Here is a 16,869-nt window from a genome sequence, read left to right as displayed (position 1 = left end):
CAGTCAGATTTGGTTGTGAGTCTCATTTTAAACATCCCATTGTTGTTTTAAGGACTGTTACACTGTGGTAGCATTTAAAAACAGTGCTCTAAATGCATGCCTTCTCATTCTTTTACGCTTACATTTCTTTTTATAATTTTAAAGCACTTCTATATAGTATTTGCAGTTTTGGAACAGCTGCTTCTCCAAAGAAAATGTCTAATGTCCTTGAATAAATAAAGAGAACCAGTCAATTCCCAACAAATTAGGAAATGTGTGAAGAAGATATAATAAACCTCATCTTTGGGATATTCACACAACAGAACATCAAAAGGGGAAGACTGATCCAGTCAAAGATAGAAATTAAATTCTCTAAGACTGTCATGTGTTTCTTTCTTCATCAGCTGAAAATCTTGACTATTAAAAACTCTCTAAATTTTCAGGCCACAAGAGGTCCAATTGATGTCTAAGTATGAATGATAAATCTCTTGAGGATAGCTGAGAGTTAAGAGAAAAAGAACAAATTTGTATCAGTCCTTAACTTCTAATTAGAAAATTTACTGTAAAGTTCAATGCTCTATAGAAGGACAGTAAGAAAAGATAACAGATAACAGGATAAGAAGGATGCATAAGTTAAAAGTCATCGGGGCACAGCATTTAGAGGTTTCTGAGCGTTGTTTCTTAAGCTTACTCCTTCATACAGGGTTCCAATAAACAAGTTAAATAAGAATGGGATAAAGGATAGCCCTGCCTTCTTACAGAGTTAGAAAAAGAGAGGGAGAAAAAAAACATTCATTTTCACTTTGGCAGTGGAGACAGTGGTATAATATTTTTTTCAAATTATAAAGAAAGGGGGAAGATCCATAAATTGTTTATTTTGCTGTTGATGTTGTGGGCCTTTTTTTTACATCTTTCACTGTCGGTACAGTATTAAGTATTTACCCAGTGAAGGGCTGTTACAAATTCCATTACTTTTGCTAGTTCTTCTAAAATTCTTACAAAAGAAGAGTGACAGAGTATGCAGATTTGCTCTTAGCTTTATCAGTTTTGTTACACTCAGTTTAGTTTGAAGAACTCTATTGGCTGGATTCAACAGTTCTTGTTTTGATGTTGGCTTATCTAGAGTGGGAGGAAGAGTAGCTTTATAAGATTTGTTAATCCCAATGATTATGTTTTCAGTGATCATACTTACAAAACAACGATTGCCTGCAATAATTTGCATTTCTGGAAAATGATTAAAAATGGGAATGATGTATATACCATGCAGGTGTTTTCAGTCTAGTCTACAGCTAGGCTGGTTTCTGTTTATCTCTATATATTATATTATATTATTATTATATTATATTATATTATATTTTCTATAGCCTCCTTCATTTATTTGCCAGTGAGAAAAGCAAGGACTTCACAGATATGCTGATGCTAATTCAGACACTTTACCTGAAATCTCCAGTTAAAACAAAGGGATATATACTAGCAGGTGATGAGATTTAAGAGTATGTGCTACTAGAGCTAGACCCTGTAGTATGGGTTTGATTTCCACAGCTACCATTTGCCTGCTTTATGACTGAGCAAGTCACTTACCCAGGTATTGCTCCTGGATTGTCCTGACAGGTCTTTGTGCCTACTGAGCTTATGTGGTTAGCAAGTAGGTTATTTATTTATTACCCCTTTAGAAGGACTCTTGCCAGAGCCAACTTGGCTTCAGTTTGCTGGAAGAAGGATGATACAGTTACTAAAACTAATTAAAGAAAAAGTTAGGCTGACAAATAGTAATATAGACTCTTAAATGTACTATTTCTTACCAGTTTTTACCATGAAATTCTTACTTTTCTACCTGACTTTAAAAAAGTATAGGAAATTGTCAGTTATTACTTGAAAAATATATAGTGAATGTGAACAAATCTGTTGACCTGGAAATTCATTTATTGCATGTGATAGAAATGCATGCAACCCCCCCCCCCCCAAGTACAGTAAAGAATTTTCTCAGGAAAAAAAAAAACAGTGCAAAAAAAGTAAGAGATATAATTTAATAATTATTTAGTAAGTTAACAACACTTAATCTCATTAATATTGCTCTTACTGGGAACAATTAAAATTATAAAAATGTATATAACAGAACTAGGTACACTTAAAAGCTGACTTTGTGTTCTACTTATTCGTCTGGACATGAATGTGTAAACTGCTTTAAAATTACAAAAAGAAATGCAAGCACAAAAGAATGTGAGATAAGATTAGATGAAACTAATTGACTACGTATTTTGGTATATGAATATCTAATTTTGTAATATTTTCCAAGTAGCTATACAAAGTGCATTTAACATACTTCTTCATTTATTAAATCATTTTTTAGTCTCCTGCATACCTCTCAACTGTCCCTGATTTTGACTCAAATTTTAGCTCTGTCCCTCTTAATCCCTCCTAAAACTAGTGACTTTTGGAGGAAAGGTGGTGAATTACACTTAATGAATAATGACAATAATTAAGAATTATAGACTTCTTTTACTTAAGAAAATGTGTATTAATTCATATGCTCTGATTCTGTCAATGTTTAAAGTTAATAGCACTAATATTTTAAAAGTGTCCCTGATTATCCATGATTTTTTCCTGACTTGTTCCTGATTCTGTTGAAATTTCTCCCCGATTGGTTGAGAGGTCTGGTCTCCTGTGAAACACACACATAAGCATGTATACACTCACATACATGCACAGGCATTAGATGTACTTGTGCCTCTTAATGTCAGCCAGACCATATTTGGGCAATTACATCCTGCAAAAGAAGATACAAATGGAAAATGCCTTGAGACTGGAGGATAAAAGAATAGTTCTAAAGTTTCATCTAATCGCTGCACAGAAAAATTATTTTGCTTCTTAAACATTTTAATATTATATAAGCAATAGAAACAATTTAAATTCTACAACACTGAATTTTTATTTTGGCATAAAAGTGAAGTCCACTCCATCCATCCATCCATGCACCAATCCATCCACAATCCCTTTTCCCAGTTTTGCACATGAGGTTGGGGTGTTATTTCAACAGTGCCAATTATCTACAGCCAAGGTTTAAACCACCAAGTGGCTGGTCCTGTCACAGTTGTTCTTCCACACCACACACTCACGCATGCACTCATACCTGTGGCCAGTTTAGAGTGTCCAATCCACTTTTTGCATATCTTTGGAATGTGGAAGGAAATCAGAACACCCAGAAGAAACCTACATGAACACAGGGAAGACATGCAAACTCTGGACAGAAGGCACTGCAGCCGAGAATCTAACCAGGGTACCTCTTGCTGTCAGGAAACAATGCAAACCACTGCACCACTAAAGTGTAGTCATTTACGTTGATAGGGATTTAACCTATTCCAGTTGTGATGACCATTTACTTTGGATGGGCTGTGTAGTGAAACTGTCAAACATCGCTTCAGTATTTCCCATCTCCATGGACTACAACTGAACATGTCATACATCTGATGAGTTGTTGCAAAGTATGTAATTGCCTCTTTGCAGGATTCAGCACAATCAATGCCAACAAGCTTTAATGTGCGATTTCCTCAGACTGAGAATACACAATTTTCAGTGCATTCTGTGAGTCACCCACACACTTTTGTACTTTGCAGCCATGCTTGAGCCGGTGTTATAAGCTTGGCCAATGCAAGAATCAAAATCAAAGTTCAATTCTTTTAGAAGTATGGTTATTTGATAGGTTATTTCCCATCCTGTTTTGTCTGTGAAATTGTCAAACAAGATAAATTGCTCTTCATCAGACAATTCTGTGTTGTCTGCAATCTTCAAATCTGGCAATCAGTGTGGTCTATTCCTTATGAGCAGAATCTGGAGTAGCATCATATGATCAATTATTGCAAAATATTTAGCATTTAGAATTTCACCAAGAATGGAAGACTGGAAATGAACCACATAGCTGGATAAACTTATTCTGAATGTGCTGGGAAAGACAAAGAACCTGCAACTGAAGGTTTTTCTTTTGTGACTCACAATTTTTTTCACAAGATATGACAGCACTGAGTCATAATGGCTTAGAAGTTCAATAATGTCCAAAAAGTTTCTATTATTGTAATCACCAATGTGTTGGCTGGCATGAAAAAATAACAATCCATGCTTAGAAAGACAAAGCATCATGTTTAAAATGCATTGGAAAAGTTGATTCCATTGATTACTTTCAAGTAAGTCATCTAATTTTCTGTATGTTAATTTTTTTTTCATTGTTTTATACAAATCGTGTGTTTTCTCCAGCCTTGATCAAGACTCCATCCTGAAAGAAATAATGAATTTTCAGACCCTTGGCTGAAAATTAAACACGGGGAACAGTAAAGAGACTGCTTTAAAGTACTCTAGCAGAATCAATCTCTTTTAAAAATTTTAGTTTTGAACCTGTTTTGTCAACAGTTGTATTGGAAAAGCACAATTCTTTGCATACCACAGGGAATGTTGAAAACAGTAATCATCAGATCAAGTCAATGTCCATTTTTATGAGTTCTTTTGCAGCAGTATTTGGGGAACAGGATGGCTTTGTCCATCATGTTTATGATGCTCTGATATATCATTGTTCACATTTGCAGTGTAATTTTCACCACACGCAACAGTCACTTTAAGAATATTGTTACCTTCATCTCCATCCATGGTCATCATAGGAAAACCAAAGTTTTCTACTTTATTGTGTGTTGTAACAGTGATTATAGCTGGTATTATCGAGTCACTTGTATCATTAGATAAGCTATCCAGCTTAAATATAACCCCCTATGTCACAAGATGGGTCGCAAACTGGCTCAAAGACAGAACCCACAGAGTGAGAGTTGCTGGAGCCATGTCAGACTCGAAACCGGTCACAAGTGGCATCCCACAGGGTTCTGTCCTGGGACCACTCTTGTTCGGTATATACTTTTCCAAGGTACAGGCAAACGTGGGAGGACTATGGCTCACCAAGTTTGCAGACGACTGCAAACTGGGCGCCATAATCGACTCTCCAGCTGACACAAACATCCTTCAAAAAGGTCTCACAGAGACAGATAACTGGTGCCAGCACCATGGTTTAAAGCTAAATGCCAAAAATGTATAGTCATACCCTTTGGCAAAAACAATGTGCCCACAAATTACCACATAGGCGGAAACCCATTAAGTACAGAGAAAGTTATTAGGGACCTGGGGACCCAAGTTGATAGCAATCTCTCCTTTGAAAACCACATTGCCAAAGTGGTTAGAAAGACCTTCTACATAGCCCACCTCATCACGAAGGGTTTCACATCTAGATCAAGAGAGGTAATCATGCCCCTTTATTCATCCCTCATCAGGCCCATCATAGAATACAATGCCCCTTTTGGGATGTACCTTACCCGACACCTGCAGCAATTAGAGAGACCCCAAAAGTATCTCACCAAGAGGATCAAGGGTCTCAAACAGATGCCATATGCTGCTCGGTTAAAAAAACTCCAGCTCTACTCAGTTGCATACCGCCTACTTCAAGGCGATCTATGCCTGACATACAAAGCTATGTCAAATCCAGAATTAATGGACATGTAAATAAATAAAAATAAATAAAATAAATAAATGCTCCACCTCAGTAAATCTAAATCCCTTAGAGCCACACGCTCGAGGGACTTGAACCTCAGCACAGAAATAAATAGAACTTGCTGGAGGGACAGGTTCATAACCCAGAGGCTCCCTTCGCTGTGGAATAGAATTCCAGTTCATGTGAGGCAGAGCACCTCACTGAATCTCTTCAAGAAGAATCTCGATAGGTGGATGGGGGATCGTAGGTTTGTCCCAGGGATTACTACCGTGTCACTATTAGACAGAGGCACAGTAAACTAAACCTTAAAAAAGGCACAGTATACTCAAATCAAGGGGTGGCGTAAGCCATACAGAATCGGGCTAGGCTTATAATTGCCCCAGGGCAGATAGCCTAGTATGACCCTATGAACCTATGAACCTATGCAGTAGCTGTTTGAAGAAAAGATGGTATATGTGGTGAACTATTTGCCACCTATTAAACTGATTTTGCTTATATCACTTACTAGCATCACTTTCAAATTGCCTCTTTATCTTAACTTAACCCTATGTTGACAGTGCTAGCATACCTCTCAACCTCTTAAAGCAAGAAATCTGGGCAAAGCCATAAATAATGGGGGGAATGAAGGTCCAAAAATATGGACAATTTTTTTAAATAGTCCTGTTAGAAACTTAGAAAGTTGATCAAACAGCAGGTTTTCCATTAACATGAATTTTCTGAAGGATATGAAGTCTGAATCTCAAATACCTGTCTTTATTTTTTGACTTCCATCCCCAATGATATGACAGTAATTTGCCTGGCAATCAAAATTTTATGAGGAACAGACCAAAAATATGAGGTAAAAATCTGAACATTCTGTGAAAATCTGGGCAGTTGACAGGTATATGTCAGCTCCAGGTTCCCTTTCTTGCCAGGACACGGGGGGGGGGGGGTACAGTAGCTAACTGCTGGGACATGTATAACGTGTAAAAACAAAATAAAACACCAGAGGACCACAAAAATCAAATATAAAATACATGATACATGGTAACAACTCACCCACAATTAACTGTTAAAAATGAAAGATTATTCCCATATGAATAAACAGTGAATGCCATAATCTTACAAATCCTGACAATGTTCACAATACAGAGAAAATACTGATTTATCACAATCAAGGATAAAGGTTTGGATAAAGTGCTGGCATGCATACTGTGCTACAATGTAGCAAGTCAAGGGTGTAGCTATCAGTACAACAGAGGTGGAAAATGTAATGCACAGACATCTGTGCCTTAGTAGATAGAAAAAAAAAATCTTTAACCCAAATTTACGAACAGAAAGTCAAGTCACAACTTATTTTGATCTGTGCTACATTGTAAGGAAAATATTTTTAAACAAATATGGTACATTTTGTCAACATTCAAGATAAAATGCACATCTTCCCACTAAACACACGGGTGAATAGCAAAGTAGGTTAAACATCTGTTAAAATTTCTTTGAATTAGAAGCAAGAATGGTCAGGTAACAGCAAATCAATTACAATAATAGTTTTGACATCTCAGGAAGAATGTTGGAGAGGGTCTGTCAGCACTTGTTGGACTGAAAAATGGAAGCCTTAAAACATGCATTTCAGCTAGTTTATTTTGTTGAGCATTTATAACTCTGTTAACTCTGAGAACACATATCAAAGTAACTCAAGCAAAAATGTAAAAATGCAAATGGGTTCCAGAATTTGTGTAATATTTCTGTGATTTACACTACTGGAATTCTATTTACATATCATTTTAAAAAATGTATTTCATTATGTGTAGCATAACTTGTTTAAAGTCGACTTGAAGGGGAGCTGGGAGGAAACTTCCATGATCACTTTGCATCAACAGGCCAATTGAGATATAATATAACCATAACTACTTAATGACTCCGATGTATTAAAATAGTCAGAGTACAAAGATATATAAAAATAACAGAGATATTGTGGCAACCATCTTTTATTTAAACTTTTTTTTGACCAAGGTCTCACTATGCCACTGGCCTGTTTTCAGTGGAGATCTGCTGTGGTATTCATACTGACTAGGGGGAAATTTGCAGGACACAGTGGAACTCCCCCTACTCTTTTTGATAAGTGATATGGGATCTTTCACATCCACCTGAACTACCAAGTCAGGCAGATGGGGTCTTAGTTTAACATTTCATACAAATACTGCAATATCAGTACAGGAAAAATTAACCCAAGAACCTGGAGTGGGAATAGAGCCCACAGCTTTCTGCACCAAATGCAAGGGTGCTAACTGTTGTACTACTGTGACTGCAGATGCACACATTTGTTTTTCAGGTTCTTTCAAGGAAAACAGCACTGAGAAAGATAAAAACTATACCAAGCAAATGCTTTGACATGAATCACCCTCTCAAATTATTTGGTCAAGAATTCTGGACAAAGCCAAAAATAATGGGTGAATAAAATCAGGAGTTATAGTTAACCGTGCAACACGTTTTGCATCAATATGTCTTTTTTGAAAAATAAATATAAAACTCTAATGACTGACTGTAATCATGAGTGATTTATCAGAAAATCAAAAATGTTATGAGGGATAAGACAAACATCTGATACAAAATGAGGGGCATTCTGCAAAAACAGGAACAGTTGAGAGGCATGGGTAGGGTTCCGTATTAGATAAATAAATACTTAAAATGTCGAGTACGACATGCGCAATAGCTTTTAAGCGAACATTCTTCTAAGCAAAACCTAAGAATGATGAAACAAGGAGTTTCGAAAATTATAGTTGGCCAGCTGTCAGGAAACCAATGGCTGATGTCAGAATGTTCATCTTTTCTAGCCGCTCTTACAGTCCTCCACTGTGGTGTGGTCTTGTTGTTCACCCTCTGTAATGTTATGACAGCCCTCCACTGTGGTGCGATCTTGGTGTTGGCATATTTAAGAAGGGGGGTGTGGGGGGCACAGACCCCCACATTGGGGGGTGTGGGGGCAAAGCCCTCACTTTATTTTATTTGTTGATTTTTTTTTTTTTGTATTTTTTTTGGGGGAGGTTTTAATGGTGTACAGCACATTTTAGCCTGCAGCCGTTGGCTTCCTGATGGCTGGCCAACTATAAGTTTTCGAAACTCTTTGTGTCGACATTATGGGGTTTTGCTTAGATGAACTTTCGCTTAAAAGCTGTCAAGCATGTCGTACTCGACATTTTAAGTTTTCATTCATCTAATATAGACCCCATGGGTAGCACTCAAAAGGGGATGTCTGGTCACTCAAAATTGAATGTCTGGTTACAATAACCTGTTCCAGGATAGGAATAATTTTTTGGATGTGCTGGATTTTAAGTTATGCAGTTATAATTTTCTGAATGGTATAACTGTCTGTGAACAAGTAGTGGCAAAAGTCTTTAAGAATTTGTGGTTTTAATCAGTGAGATAATTAAAACTACATATTTTTAAATTCTTAAAGGCTGCAGTGGTACAGCAGTTAGCATTGTCGCTTCACAGCAAAAGATTCTCCAGTTCGATACTCAGCTGGAGCGCCTTCTGTGCGTAGTCTGCATGTCCTCTCCATTGTTGCGTGAACTTTAAAGACATGCAGGTAGGTGTGTGTGAGTGGGTGTGCCTTCTTTGAAGGTTGGGCACCGGGCTGGCAACTTGGCACTGTAAAAGTCCACTGCCAATCCTTAGCGGACTGGTGATCCGCTGTGGCAACCCCTAACCGGAAAAAGACACTTTAGACTTCTTGATTTAATGTCATTACTGTAACATCCATAGTACCAACAAGGAAAAGATTTAAGAAAAAACTGTTGCCATTGCCAACTATCAATCTTCAAAGTATAGTAAAAAATATGGAGCACTATACTACCTCTTATAAGGTGGAACACAAGGGCAAACTAGCGAGCATGTACTAACAACTAGGGAGGAAGCCCACAGCATGGTTAAAAAATGCTACTTTGTATTTGTTTTACCACAGAACCAGCAAGTTCTTCAACCATTAGAGACTCTCTAGAGAAACAACTTGAGTAGCAAAAGTCTAAGACCCCTGGTCTATATCATATTATTGAATTGCTATTCAGTGAATAGCAATTCATTGAACCCTTATTTAGCAAACAACAAAATCTTGAAGCACTTCACCAAAGGCATATCAGAATAGAAACTGCATAAAATCAAACCCACCCAAGTGGGGGGCTGCACCCCCCCCAACCCCCTAACTATATATATGAACTCCAAGAAAGCATCATGTTGGGAAAAGGGCAAAGTTGTGGTGTTGGCGTCCTTACCTTATGAAAGATTTAATTGTTTGCTGAAATTCCATTTGATAAATAGGAGTTCAATGAATTGCTACTAGCTGAATAGCAATTCAATAAAATGATATGGACAAACCAATCACTGTCCCCCTCAAAAAAATACAATTAATTATAGCGAGTATCAAACAATAAATTTAAGAGTAGCCTTGCAACATCATGAATACCATACCATTTATAACAATAACAAGCAAAATAATCACAGTGAATGCAGCCATAGTCAACCTTCCATTTTCAAAACACAGAATGCTACCAGAACTCTCCAATATCCCTAGTTTGTAGGAAGTTCCTATATTCAGCCTGACTTACCTCAGTGCATGGTGTTCCTATTTTTGAAGATATGTCCCCATTTTCAGGCTAGATTTACCTCCTCACACAATTTTTGACTCTCCTGGGGCGTTTTACAAAAACACACACACACACACGCACACACACACACACACACACACACACACACACACACACACACACACACACACACACACACACACACACAGTCTTGCAAAAATAGACACTTGTGATTGCAATCCTGAGAGACACACTGCAAAAACAGTAAATTACTAGCTAATGACCCTACCTGAAATTGTAAACCATTAAATTGTGTTTATACCCCTGTGATCAAGATCCTGAGAAATAATAGCTATGTGAATGAAATGGTAAGAACTGCATTTAGCAGTCCTTGCATGGTTGCATTTGTATGATTAACCAGAAGTACACAGACAAATGTCTCCAATCTGGCTGCATGATTCACAAACAGTTGCGTTTAGCTGCAGCAATACCCCTGCTATCCTGATCCTCACATGGGAGCAAAATGTTGGGTGGAATACAATGAGGTCCCCTGCAGGCTAAGGCTCTGGCCCGATGGCCCTCCTGGCATTCACTTTGACAGTCCATGATTATACCTACTATGATGTGCTACTGATCTCACAGTGCAGCAGCTTGGAAAATGATATAGGTTAGCATCTCCAGAAAAAATGCTAGTGTAGCAGAAGCTATCATAATCTGAGAATATCAATTAACCAAAACTGCAATGCTTTCAGATTATATGAAACTTTATGTTATGTACAATTCAGGGAAATAAGTGTCACATGAAAAAAACTATCAGAGAAGATAAGGCATTATATGCGTATAAGGTTGTCATGTTTGTATAGGGCTGCTGGAAAATTCGTACATTTGCCATGATTCATTCACTTTTTTTCCTTTAACAAAGACCAAGCAGAATGCAGAAAATAGTGATGTTACCATTCCAGTTTTACTGATAAATTCATGGCAGTTCAGAATGCTAAGCAATCAGTTTACCAAAAATATTGCTGGAAATAGTTTGCCTAGATAAGGGTTACGTTCATTCCTTGCATATTGTGTCTCTAAATGAGATTTATTTGTTATGGTAATTTTGAGATTTGAACCATTACTGTGATTTAAAGGAGCACTTTTAAGATAATACTCCTTACATTCTAAGTCTGTAGCTGCCCCCTGGAATACCCTCCCACATGTTCTCATGCTTCTTGAAAGCCAACAGGCATTCCAAACACATCTAAGGAAACACCTGTCAACATCCTGACACTGTAGCTGTACATCACCAGGATAAGTTTACCATCTTTGTTTTCTTTCTCCTCTTGCACTGTACCGCTATAACTGCATTCACCCACCCCTCCTTCTACCTAGGTCTCTCTTAACTCTTTCACCACTCATTTCATGTATATCTCATAATTAAATCAACCTTTTGCTATCCACCCTTTATAAATAACTCAGTGTTCTGTATTGTGACATGTATTCTACTACATAGTTGTTTATTTCTGTATAGAATATAATTAGTATAAGAAACCTTACTGTATGTATAGTTATTATCTTATTTATTTTGACATTGCAATTTTTTTAATTGTATTCTGCCTGACATTGCTGATGAACAACTTAAAAACAAATTGTTTCTACTGCATGTACTGTAGATTTTCTCCCTGGACCTCTGCCGAAAAGGGGCCGTTGTGCCTAGCAAGACTTCCCTGGCCAACAAATATAAAGTAAAAATAAATAAATAAATAAAAATTGGTTGACATAGTTATGCAGTTTGTCTAAGAAGTACTCTTAAAATACATTTTCTGTAGGGGATATCTGACTGTTATGTCCATAAATGAAAAAAAAATACTTGCACAAATTATGAGGTTGCATGAATTCTGGTAGTGATAGCTCCAGAAACTGTACTCAGGAATCAGCCTGAAAATGCAGATAACATTTTTGTCTATTTTTGTTACAAACAGAAGTGATCACCTGGTGGTTCTTGGAGAGCATGACTTCAGTTCATCAGATGAACCGGTTCAGAAAGTGGGCATTTCATGGGTAGGTAAAATAATGTTCAAACAGAAGCCTTAGGGCTGCTTCACTTAATGAATGAATTATTTTACCTTTTTAACATTTGCTGGTCTTCATGACAGGTACTTATGCAGTGTTTCAGCATTAAATTATTTCAATGCATACACTTAAGTTTTATAGCATGTAATTCTCTTTGTTACTACTAAACAGATGTGGATACTGTGGTGGTGGTGCTGTGATAGCATTGTCGCCTCACAGTAAGACGCTGTCCGGTTCGATTCTTAGCTAGACCGTCTTCTGCGTGGAGACATGTGTGAATGGGCATACCTTCGTTGTAGGTTGTGTGTCAGGCCTGCCAAGCCGGTACATAAAAATCAACTGCCAATCATTAGCAGACCGGAGTTCCGCTGTGGCGACCCCTAACCGGGAAAAGCCGAAAGACACAAACAAACTACTAAACAGATGTGGATAGCTATAAAGAAAATTTTTATTGAAAAAGCAGATAAATGTAACACAAAACAGGTATCTCAAGATTACCCGTTTTAACTCTTTTACAGTTTTTGGTGCCTGTACCTAAGTACACTCCTCTTCTCTTGCCTTTTTACTATGGTGTCTTATTACATTTGTTATTACTAGATACTATATGTAGCAACACTTTGTATTGCAGACTGCCTCAGAAAATGGGACATTATTATTAAAATAAGCTTACTGGCTAAAAAGCCTTAGTAAATAAATAAAAAGGTTAGTGAACGTATAGTTGTTTTTTTGAAGCTCTTAATACTTTAGAAAAAAAGGCATCTTTATGAATTGCACCCTAATAATATTTAAAACCAAAAATCTGATCAGTTTATATTACTGATTGCTATATGTAGTATAAGCTAGCTGGCCCTATAATTCAATTTTCAGTTGCTAAGAGATGGCCGTAACCCCAGTGGAGAACAAAAAGCCATATCATCTACAATATTCCCTTGTAATTCTTACTACATTTTGGTTAAGTAGGTATTGTGCTCATAAAACTGCAAATGAAGCTGTAATGAGCTCTGACATCAAAGGACTTGCTGTGCCAAAGAATTTTGCTGATTTGAAATACAAGACCCGTAATACTGAGGTAGCAGCCATTTTTTAACAATAAGACTACCCCACAATACATGACAACAGTAAGCAAGCCTTCTCCTCAATCACCCCTCCCAGATACTTGAAGCTATTAACCAGTTCCACTATCTTCCCTTCTATTTCAGTTATCAGCTTTTTCTGATTTCCCAAATTTGCTGCCATTACCACTGTCTTATCTGTGCTTAGTTTCATCCCATGTGACTTCAGATTTGCATTCCGTGCTCCTATCCTTTGCTGAAGTTCTTGCTCAGAGTCTGCCTGTAATGCCACATTGTCTGCATACAGCAACTTTGTTGGTCTGTGCCCTCCAACCTATTTGCTAATGTAGTCCATCACTAGTATAAACAGCAGTGGTCGTAGAGCTGAACCCTGGTGTACACCAACTCTCAATGGGAACCCCTCTGTGAGACCAAACACTGTTCCTACTTGAGTCATTGGGTCCTTGTACATAGTCTGCATTAATTCTACCAGTGTTTCTGGAACTTTGAACCACCACAGTACTGCCCAAATCATCTTTCTTGGGACCTTGTCATATGCTTTCTCCAGGTCTAGGAATGCCCAGTTGGACTCTTTCCTCATCTCTAGCTTCTTCTCAACTATCTGTCTCACTGCAAATATTGGGTCGGTTGTGCTGCATCCTGATCTAAATCCAAACTGCTCATCTTCTATCTTATTTTCTACTACTGTGTGTATTCATTTATCAGTCACCGTCTTCAGAACGTTCATGCAATGTGACAGGCAGTTGACGCCTCTGTACTGCCCACAGTTGTGAATGCCCCCTTTGTTTTTGAACACATTGACACTAGTATGCTTATTGGATACACTTTTCTCTCCACACTGCTATGAGTACCCTTGGGGCCATTTCTCTCCTATCTCACCCAGCATCTTTATCAAATCTGCTGTGACCTCATCTGAGCCTGCTGCTTTCCCTGATTTCATTTTCCTTAGTGCTATTCTTACTTCTTCTAGGGTGGACTCCTCTTCTTCTCTCATTGTAGGCTGTGTTTGAAGCAGTACAGCTTCTGTGGGGTTTTCTTCATTCATAAGCTACTGGAAATGCTCTTTCCATCTGTCTTTGATGTCCTGTGGACTGGTGGGCAGGCTGTTGCTGGCATCCCTTATGAATGGTGTCTATCGTCTTTATTTTTCTGTCTTTGCCTTGCAGGTTTATATAATTTCTTTGTGCCACCTACTGAGTCACCTTCTAGAAGCTGGTAGAGTGCCTCTGATGCCCTGCTTCTTGCTATTGCAACTTCTTTCATAGCTTCTTTGTTAGCCAGCCAGTATTCCTTCTTAGTCTGGATGGCCTTTTCCTATTTCCCACTTTTTCCTGAACTCCTTTCTTTTGACGACTTCCTGGACTTGTGCATTCTACCACCACTTTCCTTATGTACCTTATTTTTATATCTGGCTCGGCCACATATCTATCCTGTAGTCCTCACACATGCTGTTTTCATGCACTGCCATTCTTCTTCAACTCCAACTATTTCCTCCCCTTCTTGGGGTGCTAGAGCCCTGATTAATTCCTTGAACTGTTGTACTTTTTGTCCAGTCAACTTCTAGGTCTTCAGCCTTGTCTCTGTTGATCTTAGTTCCTTCTTTGCCCAATGCTTGCAGCTGATAGTGGCAACCAGTAATTTATGCTGTCGGTCGACTGTTTCACTGGCGATGACTTTGCAATCACTGATTCTACACCACTGCCCTTTCTTTACTAAGAGAAAGTCTTCCTGAGTTGCATGTTGGCCACTATTGTATGTGATCTTGTAACTGTCTCTCTTTCTGAACCATGTGTTGACTAGTATCAAACCATTTGCTAGACAGAAGTCTAGAATGGCCTCTCCTTCTTTATTCTTGTTGTCTCACCCATGGGGACCCAGGCAGTCCTCATATCCTGTTCTGTCTGTCTTGATATGTGCATTCAAATCAGAAATTATCACACCAATTCATGTTGTCTTGCTTTATCAAGTAGGTCCTGCAACATAGGCTGAGATTGTGAATACTGCCCTGTCATTGCATTGTAGTCTGATTGTCATGAGTTTGTCACTAGTTCTGATGACATCTTTCACTGCCTTCTGAAGCCTCTCTCTCACCACAACTCCCACACCATTTCTAGCTGTCCTCCATAGTAGTAGACTCTGGATGCCAAGCTAAATGGCTTTGCTGCACTAGCCTCCCATCTTGTCTCTTGGATACATAGGATGTCCAGCCTCTTCCGTAGTATCATGTCATCCACTTCCAGTTTTATTTATTTATTTATTTTACATTTGTTTACCAGGAAAGCCCAAATAGGCATGTTGCCCTTTATCAGCAGAGACCCGAGGAGAAAAGCTCCATTGCTAGTACAATATGTAATACATTGACATTAGAAATAACACAGAAACGGATTAAGTTGTTGTTGTTGTTTGTCTTTCGGCTTTTCCCAGTAAGGGGTCACCACAGCAGAACTGCTAATGATTGGCAGTAGATTTCTACGAAACACCGAGGTGCCAGCTCGATGCTCAACCTTCAACGAAGGCACGCCCATTTATGCACGCATTTCTTTTGAACACTACCCAACTATGGGGAGGACATGCAGACTCCACACAGAAGGCACTCCCAAGCCCAGTTGAGAAATGAATGGGAGAACATCTTGCTGTGAGGTAACAACGCTACCGCCGTACCACCGCGGCATCCACTGATTAAGTTAAGAAACAAAAACTCTAAACAGTATACATTAATGATGTTCTATCTAAAGACAACTTTAGGTTTTGTACAAGATATAGCAATATATACACAGGACTATCACAATGTTTAGACAAGCAATCAATTACAGTGTATGTACATTTTGATTACATAGCTCCATCCTGTCAGTCAACCTACATTGAGTGTGGCAGTTCTCATTTCATGTTTGGAAGGTTGATTGGTCTTACATCCAGCTTTCACTCAACAGAGCTATCCCAGATATCTGACGCTGGTCAACTGGAAACTGTATGACCAGTAGCTTATTGATCAAGGGCTACTGGGCTTTATGGTGGACATGCACTGGCCAACAGGGGCACATGCACCTCTCCCACACTTCATGTGGGTCCCTGGCATAGATCAGAGTAGGCTGGGTCCTCAACCTGCTTATCACTGGTAACTACCCATGTACATGTGACATTAGCGAACATGACCAAATCACCTAGAACCATATTTTACACCATCAAGTGACTAGGCCTGCCACTGCGCACAGTCTGTGATCTATGTCCTCCTATCTTGAGGAGACTGCGCACCACAGTAGATGCCCAAAGTGGTTGGTCTATACAAGTCTTCCCCCTATAGGGCATATGTAGAGTCTATGCTCCTGACTACAGCTCCATTCATTGGTGAGTTTGAGATGGAAACTGTGATGTTATGAGGTAGTGCCATTTGTGCCAGGGAGAGCAGGGCAGTACATGTGTGCATATATCAGCATAGCTAGCTGGAGCTTTGTAAAAAAAAATTATGTTATTTGACTATCACACTGATTTGTACAGATGTTTGAGTTAAATATATTTGTAAAATTACTTGTGTTAAAAATGCATCAACAGTAAGTCCTGCTGGACAGAAAAAATGTATGCATGTATATTAGGTTGCATTGTTATAACTGATCAAATGTGTATGTTTTATCAGAGAACCCTGGAAGGGTGGAAAGTCTGAAATTGTGTTGTAGCATTC

General features: G+C 38.4%; 1 protein-coding gene across 1 annotated transcript in view; it reads left to right on the top strand.

The window, feature by feature from the left end:
- The window catches only part of LOC122808135 (chymotrypsinogen A-like), a 159,151-nt gene that overhangs the window by 12,425 nt on the left and 129,857 nt on the right, over window positions 1-16,869 (top strand). The window contains exon 4 of the mRNA XM_044079104.1: window positions 12,030-12,108. Coding sequence (XP_043935039.1) covers window positions 12,030-12,108 — 79 coding nt within the window. The remainder of the gene's footprint in view (window positions 1-12,029; window positions 12,109-16,869) is intronic.

This window comes from Protopterus annectens, chromosome 8.part0 (genome assembly GCF_019279795.1).
Source record: "Protopterus annectens isolate FY-2018-M chromosome 8.part0, PAN1.0, whole genome shotgun sequence".
In the NCBI taxonomy this organism is placed as follows: Eukaryota; Metazoa; Chordata; order Ceratodontiformes; family Protopteridae; genus Protopterus; species Protopterus annectens.
Note: the sequence above shows the minus strand (reverse complement) of the source record. Positions and strands in the feature narration are given on the sequence as shown.